The 17,909-nt window shown below is 52.0% G+C and overlaps 1 protein-coding gene and 1 pseudogene across 1 annotated transcript in view; one reads left to right on the top strand and one right to left on the bottom strand.

The window, feature by feature from the left end:
- The window catches only part of IQSEC2 (IQ motif and Sec7 domain ArfGEF 2), a 76,923-nt gene extending 64,583 nt beyond the window's left edge, over positions 1-12,340 (bottom strand). The window contains 1 exon segment of the mRNA XM_087859627.1: positions 11,431-12,340. Coding sequence (XP_087715753.1) covers positions 11,431-12,137 — 707 coding nt within the window. The 5' untranslated portion in view covers positions 12,138-12,340.
- Positions 12,341-12,641: 301 nt separating this feature from the next.
- LOC123793524 (small ribosomal subunit protein uS2 pseudogene) lies at positions 12,642-14,902 on the top strand (annotated as a pseudogene).
- The last annotated feature ends 3,007 nt before the right edge of the window (positions 14,903-17,909 follow it).

The following is a 17,909-nucleotide window of genomic DNA, read 5'->3' as shown; positions in this document are numbered from 1 at the left end:
ATTGGTAGTCAACTTTTAAAATCAATTTGTCTTGATAAAGCACTGAAGACCTAATTATTACAGGATGCAAATGCAATCAACCTTGCGGAATGCAAAAGTACTGAGCACAGAATGTGGGAGGTGCAAGGGTGGAAGAGAGAGGGAGGGAAGGATGGGGCCCTAATAACTATGTCTTACAGACCGAGTGGTGAAGAGATGCTGTGGAAAATGGATGGAATAAGAAAGCATAGTTTAAAACACTACTTAATAAAGTTAAAAGGTAACTAACAGAGGAACCAAAGTAGTAACGTAACTATCACAATCTGTGAGGGGGAAAGAGTCAGGTGTTTTAAGCAAGCTAAATCCTCATTTGTCCTAGTAGAAAGAAGTCAGTAGATAATGTTTAAAGTTGATAAATGAAGGGAGCCTGGGTGGCTCAGTCGGTTGCGTCTGCCTTCGGCTCAGGTCATGATTCCGGGGTTCTAGGATTGAGTCCTGCATCTGGGCTTCCTACTCAGCGGGAAGTCTGCTTCTCCTTCTGCCCCTCCCCCCCACCTCACGCGTGCTTGTGTGCTCTCTCTAATAAATAAAATGTTGAAAAAACATAAAGTTGATAAATGAAGAAATAACCATTGAAGCCTGTTATTTAGAGAAATGAAATCACCACTAGAAAACCTAAATGGGGGGCGCCTGGGTGGCACAGCGGTTAAGTGTCTGCCTTCGGCTCAGGGCGTGATCCCGGTGTTCTGGGATCGAGCCGCATGTCAGGCTCCTCCGCTATGAGCCTGCTTCTTCCTCTCCCACTCCCCCTGCTTGTGTTCCCTCTCTCGCTGGCTGTCTCTATCTCTGTCTAATAAATAAATAAAATCTTTAGAAAAAAAAAAAAAAAGAAAACCTAAATGGTAAAAGCAGCCCCCTCTGGGGGCTGGAAGGAGGGGACAGGGAGACATTGGCTTTTTACTATACACGTCTTTGTGTGCCCTTTGCCTTTTTTAAAAAGGTTTTTTTAAAGATTTCATTTTTAAGTAATCTCTCTGCCCAAAATGGGGCTCAAACCCAACAACCCCCAAGATCAAGAGTAGCACGCTCTACTGCCTGAGCCAGCCAGGCGCCCCATTATTTTAAATTTAAAATTATGCATATGTACCATTTCAATTTGATTTTAAAAAACAAGTCCCTCCTCTTTCTTTGGACCTCAGTCTCCCACATGGGACGGACAAAAGAGGGAGGGTGATGATTCCACATGATGTGAGGTCCTGTTCTCCAATGCAGGCTTCTTTTTAGAGCAGGAATGAGACAGGCGAGTGAAGGGCCGAGCCCCCCCCCCCCCCCCCCCAGCGAACAACCAACTCCTTCTGGAGCCACAGTAGTCCCTGAGGATGCCTTCTCAGCTGCCCCAGCCAGCACCACCCTCCAGTCTCCTTCCAGCCCCACAGTCGCCCAGCCGCAGGCCTCTCCAGCCTTCCATTCATTCGACTATTTACACCCGTTAGTTATTTATACCTGCCTGAGTCACAAAGGATTTGAGGTGGCTTACTCCAATAACACAGATAAAGAAAGAATAAAAAATTGGGGGTGCCTGGGTGGCTCAGTCGTTAAGCGTCTGCCTTTGGCTCAGGGCGTGATCCCAGCATTCTGGGATCAAGCCCCACATCAGGCTCCTCTGCTGGGAGCCTGCTTCTTCCTCTCCCACTCCCCCTGCTTGTGTTCCCTCTCTCGCTGGCTGTCTCTACCTCTGTCAAATAAATAAATAAAATCTTAAAAAAAAAAAGAATAAAAAATTGAACTAGAAAATAGGAGCCCAGAAAAAGAGATCAACAAAGATGCTCAAACTGTATTTCAAATTGGCCGGTAGCCGGGGAAGAAGAGCGAGATAAAATGAGCCATGATAGCCTCGTATTAGGAAGGAAGAAATATATCCGTTCTCGGGGGACGCAATCTTTGCTGGGCACAGAATTCTGCAAATCACTGTCCATGGGAGATTTCATGAAGGAAAAGGAAAGGACTGGTTTGGTTTTGTTTTTAAACTTTAAGTTGTCCTACTTTAATGATGTGCTATCTAGCTACTTGGATGAGTTATCTCCTATAAAAACCTAAGAATCTCAGGTAATATCATGATTATAGAAATGAGGTATAAAGAGGGGTGCCTGGGTGGCTCAGTCGGTTAAATGTCTGTCTACAACTCGGGTCATGATCTCGCAGTCCTGGAATCAAGCCCCACATGGGGCTCCCTGCTCAGCGGGGCATCTGCTTCTCTGGCTCCCTCTGCCCCTCCCCCCAATTTGTTCTCTCTCTCTCTTTCTCTCTCTCTCAAATGAATAAATAAAATGTTTTTTAAAATACCAAAAAAAAAAAAAAAGAAATGAGGTATAAGAGCATGTGCTTTGGCACAATCTTGGGTTATTTCATGGGTTTTCTTCCCCTGGAATGACTATTAAGCACCTACAAGTATCAGGGAATGCCATTCAAATGATTTCAGTTAATTCTGAGAGGTGGGCATTGTCATGCCTTTTTCCAGACAAGGAAACTAAAGCTCAGAGAAGGCAAGATGACATAGCTGAGGTCCTCCAGTGGGCTGGGGCACAGTGGAGATTCAAACTCAGGCCTGTCTGCTGGTAGCTACACTTGTAGTGAGCACAGCATAGCATATAGACTTGTGGAGTCACTGTGTCCTACACCTGAAAACAAATGTAACACTGTGTGTGCACTGCACTCAAAACAAAACAAAACAGAGACAAACTTAGGTCTGTCTCCAAAGCTCATTCTTTGTGTATCATACGGTGGGGACTCAAAACAAAGGCAGCCGGGCTGGAGATGCTCTGCCCAAGGCAATGGGCACACAAGTAACGACAGATGCAAGCCCGCCCTCTTCCATGAAAACAGAAAAAAGGGGGATGACAGGCCTGGCTCTCAGGCCAAAAACTGCCTCTGAGCTGCCTCAGTTACATTAAATGAGGACCTCGAAGGCAGAGAACAACAGGAAAAAAGAGTTGCATGGGCCTGGGTGGAGAAAGGGAAATCTGGGTCTCCTCCCTCGCTGTGAATCTAGGAAATCTGATTTCTGAGGGGCTGCACCAGACAGAGCAAGGGTCTGTCTGTCACGGAAGCAAGAGACCCTTTCTTTAGGTGATGCCTCCTCTTCATGGCTTCCTCCCCAGCGAGTCACCAAACCATCTCGAGCCCCGCTTTTCTCATCTGTAGGACACAAAGACAACAAGCCCTGCAACCTTCCCAGGATTTCAAGGCATAAAATTGCACATTTAAGGAATGGTCCTTTGAACACTGGCATTAACATTAGAGTGACTCTTCTGATCAGAGGTCTTCTGCTCACACAGCGAGCGGCCTCAGACAAGTCCTTTCTTTCTGGGCCTCAGCCTTCTCATCTGTGAAATGAACAGCTTGAGCTGGATAATTTTTAAGGTTCCCTCTAGCTCCAAGTTTCTTGGCTTTTATGCTGGGATTATTGAAATCCTGCTGGTCGTGAATGAGGCCCCGCAGTCAGCTGCACTTGCCAATGTGTCGTCACTTTCTTTCTCCTCCAGTAGACTATCTCTATTCCCCACTGCCTGAGATCGGGCCTTACCATTTCTCATCTAGATTGTCATCCTAGCCTCCTCACTGGATGCCCTCCAATCTGTCTTCCAAACTGTCCACTAGTGGGATCTCTCTAAAACATGGCTCTCGACACATCACCCCATAATCTAAAATGAGCACCTCTTTCCTCAACCTAAAACCCTATCTTGGCTCCCAATTCCCAACAGAAGAAAGCTCCTTATCCTGCTATTCAAGTGTCCTCCTGATCTGGGCTGGCTGACTCTTTAGACCCTCCTCCAGACCCTTCCTGCCTCGCTGTTTGTGCTTTAGTTTGTACTGACCTCATCAAAGTGCTCCCTCCACACCCTGCTGGTTCCATGTCTCTGCACGTTCATTCATGCGGTCCCCTCTGCCTTAGCTTCCCTTTTGCTCTCCATTTCTACCAACCCACATACCGTCCTTCTTCATCTAACTCACTCCAACTCATCCCCCAAGTCTCAGCTCAGGCATCACCTCCTCCAGGAAGCTCTCCCCAGTGATCTAGGTGGATGTCCCTCCTTTGGGCACCCACAGCCCCCTGTGCTCCCCTCCAGTTCAGCACACAGGAAACCCCAGTATGTGCATCTTCCCTACCCAGCTGTGAATGCCATGGAGCCAGGAACTGTATGATAGTAACCACAGAACTTCCTGACTGCAGTAGTACAAGGCATGGTGTGTAGTAGGCACGCAATAGTCACTGGACTGACCTCTCTTTCAGAAGCGCGGTGAGCTCCCACATGGCCTCTCTCTCCGGCTCCTCCGCAGCACAGAGTTTGGCAAAGTTATTAACAATAATAATGCCTATTGCTAAGTAAGCAGACACTGTGTGCTGAACATTTCACCTATGTCATCTTATTTAATTTGCACAACAATCATGAGAAGATTCATAACCATTTATGAGCTGGCCAGCCTCTCAGATGGACAACTGCCTCCCTCCCAGTTTTATAAGGGAACTTTGGGGGAGGGAAAACAATTTAGGTACTTTTCATCACAGATATGATGACAACGATTCTAAAGTGGCTATATAGAAGAAAATATTGGCTTTATTCAGGTAAGTGCAGCATCCTGAAATCCAGTAGGAAATCACAAGGCCCAGATATGCAGTCATATTATCCGTCTGAAGGGGTATAAAAATCACATAGCTACAAAGAAATGCACTGATATTAGGGAAACGGTACATATCAGGTGCTAACTGTGATAAATTTCCTTCCAAAATGTTTGAGGAATCATCCTGATGAGCCCGCAGAGCTCTGGCTTGTTATCTTTGTTTTGAAGAAGATTTGAGGTGAGGATCTTGGCGGAATGGTTTTTGTTTGCTACATTACACCTCTAGGGGGCAGGGCAGCCCCACAAATTATTTTCCATTCCTGTCTCTCAGCTTTCCATCCTGATCAGAACGTTGATGGGTATGTTAGGCAGACAGGCAGTTTTCTGATATATTTGGCGGCGGGGTGGGCGAAGGGGAGGCACAACATGAATCTTATCTATCAGAAAACAGTTTGACCCTCATCTGCTATTTGAGAAAACTGAGGCTCTCAAAGTTAAGTGACTTGCCTAGAGTCGCAGAAAACTCCTCCTTCTACGGCGCTGCACTTTCCTTAACTACTAAGGCCGCTAGAGAGCTTCGGTTCTTAAGTGCTTGAGAGCAGGCTTCCCCCTTGTAAATGCTTTCAACGTGGATGCTTGGAGAGGGACCAAATAACTTCCAGGAGAAAGTCAGAGTAACTAGCAAATTACCTGGCCTTAAGTGAGTTACGTCAAAAGTGGAAACAAGTCATTTACTCATCATTCTTCCCCATGATCAGGGTTTATCATTCTGCCAGGGAATCCAGCAGGGAAAGAGCCAAAGGGGTTGCATCTTACTTTGACTCTAAGACACCACCCCCAGCCCGGAGTCTGAACCCAATAAAGACGTGACGGAAAATAAGTCACTTTCCACTAGACTGGGCTGACCGCACACAAGTCCTACGCGTGTCTCTTTGTTCCTCTCAGAGCAGAAGATCTTGCACTGAGGGTCAAGACCATGGTATGACATGGCCACGGCATGGGAGGGAGAGGTAACAATGAGCGGATTGGCCTCAATGTCCCCAAAGGTTCGTCTGACTCTGCTACCCTGACATCCTAAAAACTGGAAAGGTGGGTGAATACGAAAAGCACAGAGAGTGGAGGCCAAACCACTCCTGGGAGCATGAGGACAAGGCCACACAGGAGCCAAGAGGGTTCTGAAGTGGAGTCATCTCATGCCACAGGAGCCCCGGAAGGAGGAAAGACATAGGCACTTCTGGCCATTAGTGCTCCGAGGCTTACTCTAACATTCATTTGTCTATTCAGCATTTACCAGGCAGCTACGATGTGCTGTGCTGCATGTTTCCAAGCTGCCTGCTCTCTCACTCACGCCCAGAGCACCTGCCATAGGGACCCACGCAACATGCTCTCAATGCGTGTCAGTTACATCTCAGTCTGAAGGGGCTCTCAATCCAGTAGGGAGGACACAAGATGCAAATGAAGAACAGTAAAGGTATCAAAGGGGACAAAGTGCTCATTTCAACGGTCGGAGATAAAGCAGCACACAAACATGGGAGAGGGGACAGTGCAGCTCAGCCTTAGGAAGTGGATGGAGCAGCAGCACAGGAGAAGGAGGCAGCACGAGTAAAGACCGAGAGACTATCAGCAGGCTGAGTGGGCTAAGGAGGGGGTCACAGGCACTGGAGCGTGGTGTGTGGGAAGGGGCCTGGAGAAAGATGGGAAGACAACGGTGAGTTGGGTGCCGATCCTAAGAGGGCCCTGCATGGCAGGTGCAGGAGTGTGAACATTTTCTTGCAGGCCGAAGGCAGAGTGAAACCATGGGAGCCCTGCAGAAAGCTTGGCCTGACTGCGTGTCACCAGAGGCTTGACGGAGCAAAGGCAGGGGAGGCATCTGTGAAAGAAGACTGTGGCAAAAAGCCAGGCGGCCATCAGGAGACAGACCCTGACTCGAGCAGCCGTCTTGGGAGCTCTGGCTGGGGAAGGCCGGAGCCATGCCTGGAGTGTCTTTAACGTCTTTCCACCTTGCCTACGGGAGGCAATGTTGTACCACAGACTGGAGCCAGACACTTCTGGGCCCCATGCAGTTGTGTAACCTCAGGCAGGTCACTGCACCTCTCTAATCCTCATTTTCCTGTCTGAAAAATGAGGACCCCTACCTGGCAGGGACTCTGCAAATGAGATAAGCAGCCGGGCTGCATGGTGGGTGAGAATGCCGCAGATGGACTCTGGAGCCTGGCTACCTGGGCTCCTTCAAGCTCCTTCTCAGTTCTGCTGCTTATTCACTGAGTGACCTTGGGTAAGTTAACCAGCCTTTCTGGGCCTTGGTTTTCTCATCTGTGAAATGGATTTAATAGCAACATCCACATCAAAGGATTCACGAGAAGACTGAATGAATGAATGAATACATGGAAAGCGCTTAGAACAAATAGTGCTTGGCACACAGTAAATGCAGTAAAAAAAAAAAAGGTGCTAGCTATTATTACCTAAAGCCACATAGGGTGCTTCCTGGCACACAGAAGGCTGAGACTCACTCAGCACAAGTGGGGCCCCTTCTCCATGCTCCAGGCCTTTACTATGCTCTCAGCAAATTCAGAGGCCCCAGTAGGCACGGTGGGGGGGGCGGTGAGAGGAAAGAGTAGCAGAGGGCAAGACTGGGTCCAGTATTTCTCCCGCCGAGGCCCCCATCTGACACCAGGAGACACCCACTCTCTTCAAAGCCCCCCAGCCGGGCCCTCGGCCAGTGGCCTGCCCTGCCCTGATCCTTCCTTCCTCCCAGAACCTCCACACCCCACCACCCCTGCTGCTCATTTTGTGCTGAGCACTGTCGCTACGGTGGGCTGAACCTGGAACCCTGCATCTCCGGCCAGGAGGAAGGGGCTCTGCAAATGCAGAGAGCACGGTGTTTGCTCAGCCTGGCAGCCCCTCCTGCTCTGTGCATGCAGCCAAGAAATGTTTGTGGATGACAACAACCCCATTCTTGCCCCAGATCTAGACAGAGAAGCAAGACTCCTCTAATTCTCATTCAACTCGACATTATCATTTCCTCCCACACAAGTATAATGCTCCCAACACAGTGGGGGGAAAATAAATGGCTTACCCTCCTGGGAAGAAGGAGAAACCCCCCTGGGAAAAGCACCCGAGACCCCAGAGGAGACAGACTTCCCCGGGGCCCCTTCCTGGGCTCACTCTCCACCCCCCCATTTCCTTCCCAGTGCCCTCAGCCCCTGCAGGGAGCACACTGACACAGCCCAGCAGCCCAGCAGTAGACCATGCATTGCCCTGGCTGTCAAGAACACCAGACCCGGCCTTCTGGTTGCCGTCCCCCAGTGTGAACCAGCTTGCAGGATGGGGGGGGGGGTAGGTACGTGTGCGGGGGAGGGGGCGGTGAGGGGCAGAGGGTGGAGAGTTACCACCAAACCAGTTTCAGCCCACCACCGCCTACAGCAGAGCCAGAGCTGGGCCCATGCAAAAAGCGTGGGAAATACAGCTCTCTTCTGTGTGGAGCGCCTCAGCAGTGGCCCCCAGCACACCCGTAAATCACTGCAGGCGCCAGAACTGCAAAGGGGGCCAGGCCAAGATCAGCAACGAACGCAGAGCTCTTCCCTAATCACCTGGAGAAGGCGACAATGCCAAGGATAAAAGACCTGAATGTTGGTGGAGACCAGCCGCGACTGACAAGCAAACAAGCAAAGCCCTCACATGCAGAAGACCAGTGGCCAGAGGGAGGTTGAGCTTCGTCTCGCTCTGTGCTGCACTAAAAAGGCCACACCCAGAGCCGAGCAGAAGGCAGACTGGCATCCGGGAACCTGCCCAGGAGAGACAGTGCGGGAGGCTGTGGGAATCCTGGGGGTCTGACGTGGGTGCGGGTGGCCGCGACAGGGGCTATCAGCTGCAGTACAGGGAAAGTTCACAGGACGAAGAGTCTGTCTTCGGGGTACTGTGACCTCTGGCGTGTCGCTTCAATCCTCTGAGCCCCCTCCGTTTCTTCGGCTATAAATCGTGGATCGTGGTGACAGACGCACAGGGTCGCGCGGAGGACTACATTAAGTCCCTCAACAAGCGGCCGCTGAGCCCCGGCCCCGCTCTCCCCTCTTCCTCCGCCAGAGGGAGCCTGGTGACCAGAAACGCCTAGAGCCTGTACCAGCTCTACCTAGCCTCCCCCAGTCCTGCAGCCTCTGCTGCGAAAACTCCCACCCTGCCTGCCCTGGCTTCCCGCGGCAGCCTTCTCACCCACTCCTTACAAACCCAGAACGGGCCTGGCAGGGGAGTCTCCTCAGCAGCTGCGGTGGCAGCGATGGCTACTGCAGCAACAGGCCGTCCTGATGCCTAGCTGCGAGGGAGAGTGGAAAGGAGGGAGGCACAGCCTCCCTCCTTCCCCCATCGGCGCCCCCACTCATCCCAGAGTCAGCTCCTCCTGCTCAAATCCTCTAGATACCTAAGGCTCTCCTGGCCTCTCTCAGCTTGCGACCTGGCCAGGTCCTGAAGCCAAGAGACTCCTGGGAGTTGTAAAGCTCTGGTGGAAAAATGATGGACCTCGGATACAGGTGGACATGGATTCGAGTCCCAGCTCCATTAGGAGCCAGCAGCATAACCTTGAGCCAAACCCTTTCGTCTTGGAGCCTCAGTTTCCCCATCTCGAAAATGGAGTTGCTAATGCTCACTGCACAGGGCCTGTTGTGAGGCCCCAAAGAGGCAACAATGGATGTGCAGATATTTAATATATGGTTAGGAGAGATTCAAAGTACTATCTAAACCCTCTTATTAATCCAGTAGGAAATGCGAGGCAAAGAAATCCAACGAACAGCCTGGAGGGTGCACAAAGGAGGGACAGGCCGAGAGGCAGGCCTGTGCGGATGGCAGAAGCACAGAGCTCAAGAGCAAATGGGCTTCCAGCCAGCCAAGAGATTCAGATCCACGGCTGCAGGATGGAGAATCTGAGGGTAATGGAATCCTGGACCTGGGGAAGACCCAGGTCACTTCACTGGGCTTTACACCCAATTCAGGAACGGTGCTTTCTCCAGCTCTTCCTGACACCCACTGGGCCTCTGCTGGACATGTCCAGCCAGCTCTCCCCGCCCCCACCGCTTGAGTCAGTCCACTGCATCACCAGACAGCCAGGTTGGAAAGTTCTCCCTGATTTATCCTCCAATTTCCCCCTGCTCCTGGTTCTGCTCCCTGAAGCCACACATAATGAGGCTGCTTCCCCTGTCACAGGCCTGACCACTCTAGAAAAGTCTTCCACAGCCAGGCTCAAGGACCACCATGCCCATCCAGTCTACTGCTCCTACCCCCACCATGGCCCTCTCCTGAAACAGCCTTACTTGGTGGGTCTGGCCCCTTCCTCCAGTGTGGGACCCACACAGGCAGTCTATGGGGAATGGGCTCCCAGGAACCACGCCTGGACAGGAGAACCCATCTTCCTCGTGCCCGGACTACTCTGGGGCAGTCCACACCACAACTCAGCTGAGGGTGCACTGCAGTGGTGCCCAGCTGGGCCCTCGAGCTGCAGCTGCTGCTCCTGGGGCCCAGCCATCTCAACCCAGCACCCCAGCCTGCTGCCTCACCACGGGGGAGTTGCAGAGAGCTGTCTCCCGGCAGATTTCCTGAGGCAGAAGGCTTCCCCACCCCCAGCCCAGCCTCCAAGAGACACTCCACTGGTTGTGGCACATGGTAGGACCAGCTGAGCAGTGAGAGGAGGGGGAAGGCTGTCCATTCGCTAGAGGACTTCAGACTTGCTCTGTAGTGTGGCTGGATCAGTCATAGAACCCTCAAATCTAAGCTGGGAGACCTTAAAGAGCATTCAAGGCAGACAAGCTATGGGGGGAACCGATGGCCTGAGAGAGGAAGGGACTCAGTCAAGGTCATGAAGTCAACCTGCAGCACAGCTGGAAGGGGAACCCAGGTCTCCTAACTCCCGGTTCAGTGTTCTTTCCAATACAGCAAAAGGGAAATCAGGGAGCCTCCAGGGCAGCCCTGTGAGCCTGCACGCCCTTGACTCTCTTAGCCTGACATTTATCCCGACCAGCTCATGGTACTGTCTGCATGGAAGAAGCGGACCCAGCCCATGTCCCACCAACCCAAGAGATACTGCCAAGGTGTCCCAAATAGGCCGGCACACAGACCCCAGCACGGAAACTGGCACTGATCCAACAAGAGGGAAGATCTGTAGACTTCCCTCCCTGGTAGCTCTTTAATTGGGTGGTGTTTTTCTCTAGGGTGGAGAGGGGGTGGTCTTTGAGGAACTAGCCAAGGGCCTGGCCTCCATCTTTGCTCCCCCATCTTTGCTCCCCTGGCCAGGATGTGCTGCAGTTCCCCTCAGAGGGACGTCTCAGCCTCCAGCAGCCATTCCGGTCCCCACCTGCCTCTCTGGGAAAAGATGGGGCTGAGGCCGCCAGAGACAAGATCAGGCCTGCACTCAGGACCTGCAGAGGAGACCCAAAGGTGGGGGGGGGATGGGGACTTTCTTTCCCTTGGGGCTCTGAGGTGACACCATCAGATAATATAAATCCCAAGCAGCACATCCAAAATAAATAAATGAAAACCATCCTCTGGCAAGGGTACAGCTAGGGGGTGAAGAAGTGGAGGGGTGATGACTGCTGTAGGCCCTCACTGGCCGTGGTTTTGAGAAAGAGACACCTGCACTCATCTGGCCAGCCCAGACTGGGGAGGCTAGAGAAGGGGTGGCAGCTGCCTGAGGAGGACCCAGCTCCTCCTGACAGGCTGGGACGGGAGAGGAGGACATGGAATCAGGCACGGGCTTCTTACTTTATCAGCCGGACAAGTTGGAGAGGGAACTAGAGGGGAAGAGCTGGGGTGAACAGAGGGGTGGGGGTACGAACACACGTTCCTTACTTTCTCTGGAGGGTAGTGGCCGGGCTGGTGCTGGTACTGGTGCTGTGGCCGCCGCCGGCCCCGGGGCTGGAGCTCCTGGATGCGCCACGGCTCATCTGGCCCCGCTCCCGCGGCGGCCGGGGCCCCACGCCCACCGCCGCCGAATAGCCGGCTTCCTTCTCGCGGCCTGGGTGAGCTGGTCCGGTCTCCCGCCCGCCACGCTCGCGACCCAGGGCTGGGTTCTCGTGGTGCAGGTGGCACTGAGCCACGTCGCGTTCGCGGGCTGGGTAGCCGGTAGTGTCCTGGAGCGGGTAGGCGGCGTCCCGCTCCTTGTCCCGATACACTGCCTCCCGGTTCTGGTAGGCGCTGTCCCGGTTCGGGTAGCCCACGTCCCGAGCCGCCTGGTGGAACTGGCTCTCCCGCAGCTCGCGGTGGTGGAACTGGGTCTCGCGCAGGTTCTGGTACTGGCTCTCGCGGCCGGGGCTATCCCGCGCGCTGTGGGGGTCCCGGTGCAGCTCCCCGCGGTGCAGCTGGCTCTCCTCCCTCAGGTCGCGGTTCTCCTGGGTGAGCTGGTCCAGCTGGCCCTCCAGCTCTTCAATGCGCCGCCGCTGGGTCTCCAGCAGCTGCTGCTGGCTCTCGATTATGTTGTTCAGCTCCAGCAGGTACTCCACCGCCCGGTTGGGGCTCTCGGATCCCGGACCGCCCGGGGGCCCCGACCCCGCCTCCATCCTGGCGGCCCAGGGGCAGGGGAAGGGGCAGGAGAGCCCGGTCCCCGCTCGCTCACGGCGCCACCCTCCCCCGGGCCCAGCCGGGGGAGGGGGCCGGCGGGACGCGAGGGCGCGCACCGGGCTCGAGGGCCCGGGGGCCCGGGGGGGCCCGGGAGACAGCTCTGGGGCCGGCGGCACCGGGAGCAGGAGCTGAGGCTACCGCTGCCGCCGCCACCGCCACGGCTCAGGAGGACGCGGCCCGCGGCGCTCCGCCCGCTGCGGAGTCACTGCGCAGCGCGGCCGCGCGGGACCGCCCCGGCCGCCGGCCCGCCCCTCGCCCCTGCCCCCACCCCCACCCCGCGCGCCCGGCCCGCCCCCGCGCGCCCCACCTGCGGCCGCCGCCCACGCCCGAAGCGGACCCGCCCCGAGACACCCGCGCCAGGCCGGGGTGCCTGCCTCACAGGCTGCCGGAGGGCTCTCCGTGCTGCCGCAACCCGACGAAGCCCTTCATCCCAGTCCGTTCCAATGTCCCTCGGGTCCTCTCAGCCCAAGATCCTCATCGAAGACATCCCTGGAACCCCCATCTCAGGCAGCCTCCGGATCCGGGCATCCCGTGGACTCCGCATCCCCTGGGTCTGTCAATTCCAAGTGTCAGACTCCCCATCCAACCCCTGGACATCCTATCTCAGGCGACCTCCTCCCGCCCACATCCCGGGTAGTCTCAGGATTTCTCATCCTAGCCAGTCCGTGGACCATTCTTCCAACCCAGCCAGCCCCATGTCCCTCCAGCCCAGGCAGTCCACAGCTCCCCCTTCCCAGGCAGCCCCCGGAACATCACCCCCCTTTCCCCCACACACATCACAGACATCCCCCCACTCCAGCCAGTTCCTAAACTCTCCATCCAAGACAGCACCCAGTTCCCCTACCCCAGTCAACGCGAAGGTTAGACAGTCCCTGGGTCCTCCAACCGAGGCAGTCCCAGGATCCCATCCCAAGGAGTTCTGGGACTCCCCAACGCAGCCGGTCTTAGGATCAGAGCTTCATTCATTCATTCATTCATTCATTCATTCAACTCTCACTTTCTGCCCTCCTTTGGAAATGCTCTTCTCCATTCTGCCCATGGTCTTCATCCAGGGGAACTGTACCCATCCTTCAGGACTTAAATGCCACCTTACTGAAGCCAACCTCAATTTCCCTGGCCAGAAGTGCTTGCTTTCTCTCTTTTCTCAACCTCCCATTGCACTTCTCTATACTTGTGGCACCGTGGGACAAGTGGAACGCTGCTTTAAAGCGCATTCATTTGTGTTCTTGTTTTATGTGCTTTGCCAGGCTGAGCTCCTTAAAGCCAGAAACATGTCTCCATTCATCTTTGTGAGCAGGTTGGGGTAGAGGAGAAAGCATCCGTTTTACAGTCAGACAAAAATGGATTTAAATTCTATCTTCTCTTCTCTGAACTTCCATTTCCCCAATCAATAACACCTGCCTCACAGGAGTGGTCTTGGAAAAAAAAAAACCCAGGTAAAAACATTTGGCACAGAAAACACAACCCACAGAACAGGAGAAAATATTTGCAAATGGTATATCTGATAAGTGTTTTGTATTCAGAACACGCAAAGAACCCTTAGAGCCCAACAACAAAAAGGCAACCCAACTTTTTTGAATGGGCGAAGAATTTGAAGGGATATTGCTCTGAGGAAGAAGTTCAAAGGACCAATAAGTTCATGAAAAGATGCTCACCATCATTAGCCACCAGAGAAATGCAGATCAAAAACCACAGTGAGAAAACACACACACACACACACACACACACACACACACAATGAGCTTTCTGTGCTACCCACACGGTATTGTTATGGGTTCCTGTCATAACTTAAATTCCTTGCAGGAGGAACCCTCTTAGGTGGCACCATGCTTGACTTCCAAGTGGAACAGTACATCTCTAGAAGGAAAAGTGAAGGCATCTACATCTTCAATCTGAAGAGAATCTGGGAGAAGCTTCCGCCAGTGGCTTGTACCATTGTTGCCATTGAAAACCTGGCTGATGCCAGTGTCATATCCTCCAGGAATACTGGCCAGCGAGCTGTGCTGAAGTTTGCTGCTGCTCCTGGAGCCCCTCCTACTGCTGGCCACTTCACTCCTCGAAGCTTCACTAGCTAGCTCCAGGCAGCCTCCCAGGAGGGGGTGACTGGTCCCAGGGCTGACCACCAGTCTGTCACAGAGGCGTCTTATGTTAATCTGCCTACCATTGCTCTGTGTAACACAGACTCTCCTCTGTGCCATGTGGGCATTGCCATCCTGCGCAACAACAAGGGAGAACACTCAGTGAGTCTGATGTGGTGGATGCTGGACCACGAAGTTCTTTCTGTGCTTGCGTGGCATCATCTCCCATGAGCACCCATGGGAGATCATGCCTGATTGCTACTTCTGCAGAGATCCTGAAGAGATCGAAAAGGAAGAGGAGGCCACTGCTGAAAAGGCTGTGTGTGGCCAAGGAGGAATTTCAAGGTGAATGTACTGCTCCAGCTCCCAAGTTTACTGTTACTCAACCCAAGGTCACAAACTGGTCTGAAGGTGTGCCTGTGCCCTCTGTGCCTTTCCAGAAGTTCCCTATTGAAGACTGGAGTGCTCAGCCCACTGCAGAAGACTGCTCTGCAGCTCCCACTGCTTAGGCCACTGAATGGATAGGAACAACCATTGGGTGGTCTTTTGGGATGCAAAATGGTGTGGTCACTTGGGAAAACAGTTTGAAATTTTCTCGAAATGTTAAACATAGAGTTACCTTATGACCCGGGAATTCCACTCCTAGGTATATAGCCGAGAGAAATGAAAACATATGTCCACCAAGAAATGCGTACATGAACGTTCATAGCAGCATTATTTGTAATAACCAAAAAGTAGAAACAATCAAATGTTCATCTGTTGATGAATGGGCAAACAAAATGTGCCATACCCACACAAAGGAGTATTATTCAGCCATAAAAAGGAATAAAGTACTGATCCATGCTAAAATGTGGATAAACCTTGAAAAGGTTATGCTACATTATGCTAAATGAGACACAAAAGGCCACTTATCATGGGGTACCCGGGCGACTCAGTTGCTTTAGCGGCTGACTCTTGATTTTGGCTCAGGTCATGATCTCAGGGTCATGAGATCGAGCCCCCTATTGGGCTCGTGCTGGGTATGGAGACTGCTTAAGTTTCTCACTCTCCCTCTTCTTCTGCCCCTTCTCCCCTGCATGCACTCTCTCTCTCTCTCTCTCTCTCTTTAAAAAAAAAGCCCACATATCGTGATTTCACTTATATAAAATTCCAGAATAGGCAAATTCATAGAGACAAAAAGCAGAGTAGTGCTTGTCAGGGGCTGGGGCATGTGTTGGGGAAAGGGGAGTGACTACTAACAGGTATGGGTTTTCTTGAGGGAGAATGAAAATGTTCTAAAATTAGAATGTGGTGGGACGCCGGGGTGGCTCAGTTAGTTAAGCCTCCGACTCTTGATTTCAGCTCAGGTCATGATCTCAGGGTCGTGAGATTGAGCCCCAAGGTGGGCTGTGCGCTGGGCATGGTGCCTGTTTTAAGGTTGTCTCTCTCCCTTTCCCTCTGCCCCCACCCCCTTCTCTCTCCCTCTCTAAAAATGCAATAAATAAAAAATAAAATTTGATTGTGGTGATGGTTGCACAACTCTGTTAATTAAAAATCACTGAACTGTACATTTTTAAAGGGAGAATTTTATGATATGTGAATTTTATCTCAATAAGGCTGGTTAAAAAAAAACACAAATACCTTGCCCAAAGTATAGCACATAACAACAACTAGAGTAATAATAACTAACACGTCTACGCAGCTTACCATGTGCCAGGCACTGTGCTAAGCATTTTACATGGATGAGCTCACTGAATCCTCATGACAATCCTGTGAGGTAGGTAGTGTTATGACCTCCACTTTATAGGTAAGGAGAGTGAAACCCAGAGGTTGAATGACTTGCCCAGGGTCACACAGAGGCATAGCTGCGATGCTCAGATGTTTCCTTCTCGCTTCTCTATGCCTTTTCTCAGTACTTGATACAAAAAAGGTGCTCCATAAGTGTTAACACTCCATCAAACACCTCTATTCATCCAGGGAACACTTACAGAGTATTTATTATGTTCTAGGCAATACACGCATTCTCATCCTTAGCCTTGCTTCTTTCATTCAGACTCCCTGTGGGCATGGGGCAAATGGGTAGGAAGATTCATTCAAGAATACTTGTTGGGTCTCTACTATGCGTCAAGCACTGTTCTAGACACTGAGGATAGAGTAATGAACAAAATAGACAGCAATCCCTAACCTCATGAAGCTAACATTCTAGGGGGACAGAGAGACAATAAACAAATAGAACATACAGAGCACGCTGGATGGTATACTAGATTGAATAGTTGCCCTCAAAACTGGATGCCCACCTTGTGCATGTAACCTTATTTGGAAATAAAGGTCTTTGCAAATGTCATCAAGTTAAGCTGAGGTCATACTCTATTAGTGTGGGTCCTAATCCAAGGACTGGTGTCCTTGTAAGAAGAGGGAAATTTGAATGTAGACATGCACACACACGAGGAGAACGACATGTGAAGACAGAGGCAGAGATGGCGGTCTACGAGCCAAGGAATGCTAAGGATTGCCAGCAACCACCAGAAGGTAGGAAGTGACAAGGAAGGATTCTTCCCTAGAGACTTCAGAGAGCGAGAGCATGGCCCCGCCTGCACCTTGTTTTCAGACTTCTGGCCCCCAGAACGGTGAGAGAATAAATTTCCGTTGTTTTAAGTCCCCCAGTTTGTGATAGTTTGTTACAGCGGCCCTAGGAGACTCACACAGGTAGTGATAGGTGCTCTGGAGAAAGACAAAGCAGGGAAGGATGATGGAGAGCCCTGAGTGATTCAGACATAGCCTTTTCCCTCAGGGAGCTCCTGGTCTAGTCAGAGAGCTGCAAGCATAATAAGCACAAACAGGACTAACAAGACAATGTGTGAAGCTCCAGAGTGGAGGCACAGCAGGACTGGGGTGCTGGGAGGTCTTTATGGCTGTGGGGGTGTTTCAGCTGGGCTTAGGATTTCAACAGGTGGAAGTGGAAGAGCTGAAAAATACCTATTGAAGGGAGCCACGTGTGGTGGGAGGAAGGGAACAGCCAGTAAAATGGTGTGTGTTTAGGGAGCCACACACAGCTTGGTTGAAGAGAGCACAAAAGATGCATGCATGAGCAGGTGTGTGTGTGTGTGTGTGTGTGTGTGTGTGTGTGTGTGTGTGTGTGTGTGTGTGTGTGTGTTGTAAGGGATAGGAGGTAGAGGGAAGCCGTGGCTTGATTTAGCTTAGAGAAGATTCCATTGCCAAGCTAGAGCATCTGGACCTTCTCTTATAGGCGATGAAAAGTCATGGAACATTTTTGAGCAAGAGAGTAACATGGTAGGCAGTGAGGGGGGGTCCACATGGATATTATATGTACCAAACATTACACACTACAAGGTGAGTTTTGTCTTGGTTCATTGTTGTTCAGCACAAACTGTGCTACTACATTTTTGTTTTTTCCTGCCTGCTGGCTCCCAGGGTCATTTCCCAGAAGCCTCAGCCCCTGGTGTGATTGCTCCAATTCTCCTTACCCTGGGGCCAGCTTTGCCAAGGAATATGGAGCCAGAGCAGGAAAGAGCCCTGAAAACCACATCTCACCACTACCAGTATCCAGTCAACAAGAACTTGTCATGATAATGAGAGCCAGGAAATATTTTCCTCAGATGCAAAGGTGACATCTGTTCAAATTGGTTTTTCCTA

Source organism: Ursus americanus, chromosome X, assembly GCF_024610735.1.
Source record: "Ursus americanus isolate L20-20 chromosome X, mUrsAme1.1.p, whole genome shotgun sequence".
Lineage (NCBI taxonomy): Eukaryota > Metazoa > Chordata > Mammalia > Carnivora > Ursidae > Ursus > Ursus americanus.
Note: the sequence above shows the minus strand (reverse complement) of the source record. Positions and strands in the feature narration are given on the sequence as shown.